The following is a 4,218-nucleotide window of genomic DNA, read 5'->3' as shown; positions in this document are numbered from 1 at the left end:
GCGTTGTTGACTGAGAGACCACCTCTTTGTTCAGCGTCTCCGTCTGCAACGATACACAAAGGTTTATGTTTCTAATCAGATTACGACTTTACATCCAGTGACGTTCATTTTTAGTTGCTGCTGTTGTGCCATATGCCATGATCCTCCTTTCTGGACACTGGGAACCAGTTCCCATATTTCATCTTGACAGGATGAGCAGAGGAGAAAACGCAGCTTTGGTGAATAACAGCCGGGGGACTTCTGCAGCCCCCCCTTTTCAGCCACATAGCATTCACAGGCAAGTCACATGGCAGCCCCCAGAGGTGTGAAAAACCAACCCCTCTATGTGAGGACAGAACAAAACCACAGAGAAAACCACATTCTCTCCTCTTTGCCTCCTCTCCCTTGGCCAGGAAGCTGGGGTCCGCTTTGGCCTTTGGCTGGTTCTCCACCACAGTGGAGATGTGGGCCTCAGGGGAACCAGATCTCCAGAAACTTCAACCTACAACTTAACCTTTCAGAACCAAACTACTGCAAAACAGACGTTTTGCAACACATTTCTCTTGAATTTCAGAATGTATAGAGCCAGACTGGATGAGAACCATGCCCTGGGTGTGAGACTGAAACTAAGAACCCCTGCTGTGCCCTGACTGCTGAGCTGCAACTGGATGAACTCAAGCTTCCAACTGGACATGGACAAAAAGGTTTGCAGGTCTGGCATGATTAGGGACAGAACAAACATGTGTTTACTGATGAGTAAAGTCAAGCTAACAGGATGGACTGCATGCTACGCTATGCTACAGGAATATGTGTTGAGCTGTTGCTAAAGCTTAGACAAGCTTTATTCACTAAGAGTTTAAACACTGATATAACTTTAGTGTTCAGGTGTTCCTCAGACGATATTTACATTTCTATTAGCAAGTCTGACCAACAAATAATCCATCTTAAACTGTAATCTGGTTTTCAACCATTTTCCCTTCCTCTTTGTACATAGTAGTTGAGTTGAGTTTTACTAATCTTAGTTAAGAGTGTTAAACTGAAATACGTTTGACGTGGAACTGAATGATTTTTGTTAATAAAATCTTATATTTTGAACAGAAGTTGTGGTGAATTTATTCCATTTATGTGCAGAAATAACTGTTTGACCACGATTAGAGCTTGAATCACTCTTTCATTTATTGTTCTAACACACAGTTAGTAGGGGGTGTGTTCATGAATATAGGTATATAACAGCTGAAATAATATCTGATTAAATAAGATATTTTACCCCCCCTACAGGGGAGGGCAATAAACATATTAAAGTATCAGAAATAGAAATTCCCAGGTGACTGGGATTTGAAAAGAACATAAAATCCTGACACTGCATTTATCATTAACCCTGACCTTAACATTGATCTTAATTGTGACCTTAACCCTAATTTTAACCCTGACCTTAGTCTTTGCCTTACCCCTGATCTTCACCTAAAGTTAATTCACGCTATGACTCTTAAAAGGGACCCGCCACGTTTGGACCGTAATGTTCTCTAGGCCTGCTGGTCCTCCAACCGTTGGTAAGGACACCATAAAAGCTGTATCCACATCAACAAGCACACACACACACACAGACTCATCCAGTGTTTGCTTTCACTCCTGATCTGAGCACAGGAAGTGATGTCACAGCAGCTTACCTTGGTCTGAAACCAGTTCTCCAGCTCTTTGTGGTTCTTGGCAGCCACGGCCTCGTAGTGCTCCCTGATCTCCTCTATGACCTTGGTGAGGTCCTGGGCCGGGGCGGCGTCCACCTCCACATGGACCTGCCCGCTCATCTGGGCTTTGGTGGAAACCAGCTCCTGCACACACACACACACACACACAGACCTTCAGCACCAAGAACTTCTTCAGACGCACTGATCAGCTGCTCTCAGGAAGCAAGGAGCAGATTTCTTGAATGCTCACCTCCTCGTGGTTTTTCTTCAGGTAGATCAGCTCCTCTTTCAGACCCTCGATCTGCATCTCCAGGTCCGACTTGGACAGAGTCAGCTCGTCCATCAGCCTCCTGAGCCCGGCAATATCGGCCTCCACCGACTGACGCATGGCCAACTCCGTTTCATACCTGCAGGAGGAGCAGATGAGGACAGATGAGATGTTTCATGTGATTAAGACAAACATCTAAATGGGTCGGAGGAGCGAAGGACTCACTTGATCCTGAAGTCATCTGCTGCCAAGCGAGCGTTCTCGATGCTCAGGTTGACGGCTCCATTCACCCTGAAGGCCTCCTGGATCTGCAGACAGAAGGTCTGAAGTTACCCCTCTGGATTCAACAGGTGAGCTCAGAAGATGCTGATCCTCCAACCAGAACTATCTGAAGTTCAGGGTGTTAAAGTTTCCATGAACTCAAAATTTATTATCAGATGTAAAAAAAAATAAAGCTGGAAGTGAAGAAAAGAAGAAGAACCAAAACAACACAGAGTTGCTGGTTCTCAGTTAAGGAAACATCCAGGTTTGACCTCAGGAGGTGTGAAGACTTTAGGCGTGAGAAAAGGTAGATCTGAGAACGGAAATAGAAGAAGAAAAACAAAGGAAACGTGTAGAAGAGAGCCATGATGGAGAAGTATGACTGGAGCCAACCAAGTAAAGTGATAAATCCAAGTAAAGTGATACGTGGTGTGCAGAAATAGTGCATTGACATTAATGCACTATTTCTGCACACCACGTATCACTTTACATTTCACCAACTCACCATCAATAGGTGCAGAAATCTGACTGAACATTTCAGAAACACCTGAATGCAGCGTTTTCCTCTAAGCGTTGCTCAACATTAAGGTTTAGGAGCTTCATCAGGCTTGTTTACTTGTTTTTTTGTTTATTATTATTTCTGATGAACCAGAACATAATTGAAGGGGTTAAATAACCAAATACTGTAGAGTTTACATAGTTTGTTTCTCATTGTAAAAAGCACATACAGTATTAAGATAGTTTTAGTGGTGCTTTGATTCAAATGCTTCAGCAGCCCTAAAAACCGCCATGATGAAGGTGATGATGGATCTGTGCACCTTTCTTCAAACATGTCAGTGCAGATCTGCTCTGTGTGCTTCAGAACCTGCTTAAACTCCAGCAGGAGGACCTTTCTTCTCAGGCATCCTGCCTTTAAGGTGATGAACATTCCACAGTTTGCTCAGGGTCCTCCTCACCTTCTCTGTTATCTCGCTGATGGAGGTGAAGGAGCCGCTGTAGTCCCGGGCAGAGGGCCCCACCTTGCTCTCCACAAACCCCCTGATCTTCTGCTCCAGCTCAGCGTTGGCCTTCTCCAGCTTGCGCACCTTGTCCAGGTAGGTGGCGAGGCGATCGTTCAGGTTCTGCATGGTGAACTTCTCGTTCCCAACCAAGTTGTCCTCCATGCCGGATGCGCTGAAGCTCATCTGGGAGGAGAAGCCTCCTCCACCACCGCTGCCCATAGAGAAGAAGCCTCCACCTCCACCCATGGAGGACCTTCCACTACCCAGCGAGGAGGCAGAGGAGATCCGAACCCCTGAGCCCCCGGCTCCTCCGTACACGCTGCCGGCCCTCATGGAGTAGAAACCTCCATCTCCCCCGAAGCCGCTGGAGGAGCGGACGGAGCGGGACACAAAGGTCATGATGGATGCTGCGTTCCTGCTGCTGCTGAAGGAGACAGAGAGGAGAGTGAGGAGCAGAGAGAACATACTCCTTTTAAAACCCCCGCAGGAGGCGAGGCTCCTGGAATGAGAGGAGCTGGGCGTAAAGGTGACCTTTAACCAGACCTGTTCCAACAGAATCCAAAGCTGCAAGCTGTTCGCAGAAAATGCAAATTGGAAGCTAAAGCGTCGGAAAAACTCAGCCGTCTTCTGTGGAATGTCAGCGTCTAGCCTGGAGGTCCGGGGAAAGTTCAGAGCGCTGTGCCCCAAAACTGCACCTCCACTTTCTCCCCTCAGTACCTCTAGCAGCAACTATTGTCTTTAATTTGGATGGAGATCCAGAGGAGGTCCGGTGTTTCCCCAAAGGTCTCTGAGATGTAGAGGACTACAGCAAAATAAGTATTTGAACACTCATTTAGAAATCACAGAGGGTCTGAAATTGTCACCGTAGCTGCAGGTCCTGTTAGTACGGAGCCCCTAAAGGGACATGGAGGGAAAAAATAAAATTTTGCGAGATCCCGCAAAATTTTTGCAAGATCTCACAAAAAATAAACTTTTGCGAGATCCCGCAAAACTTTTGCAAGATCTCACAAAAAATAAACTTTTG

The 4,218-nt window shown here is 46.3% G+C and overlaps 1 protein-coding gene across 1 annotated transcript; it reads right to left on the bottom strand.

The window, feature by feature from the left end:
* Positions 1-4: 4 nt before the first annotated feature.
* On the bottom strand, positions 5-3,651 carry LOC107104913 (keratin, type I cytoskeletal 13-like; the record flags this gene model as incomplete). Its single annotated transcript, XM_015405029.1, has 5 exons — positions 3,150-3,651; positions 2,158-2,240; positions 1,915-2,071; positions 1,647-1,808; positions 5-43 (listed from the first exon to the last, which is right to left on the bottom strand). Coding segments are annotated over exons 1-5 (885 nt in total), but the record flags the coding sequence as incomplete, so codon positions are not given.
* Positions 3,652-4,218: the final 567 nt, after the last annotated feature.

Source organism: Cyprinodon variegatus, unplaced genomic scaffold, assembly GCF_000732505.1.
Source record: "Cyprinodon variegatus isolate N-32 unplaced genomic scaffold, C_variegatus-1.0 Scaffold1949, whole genome shotgun sequence".
Classification (NCBI taxonomy): Eukaryota; Metazoa; Chordata; class Actinopteri; order Cyprinodontiformes; family Cyprinodontidae; genus Cyprinodon; species Cyprinodon variegatus.
The sequence above is the reverse complement of the archived record's forward strand: the minus strand, read 5'-3'. Positions and strand labels throughout refer to the sequence as shown.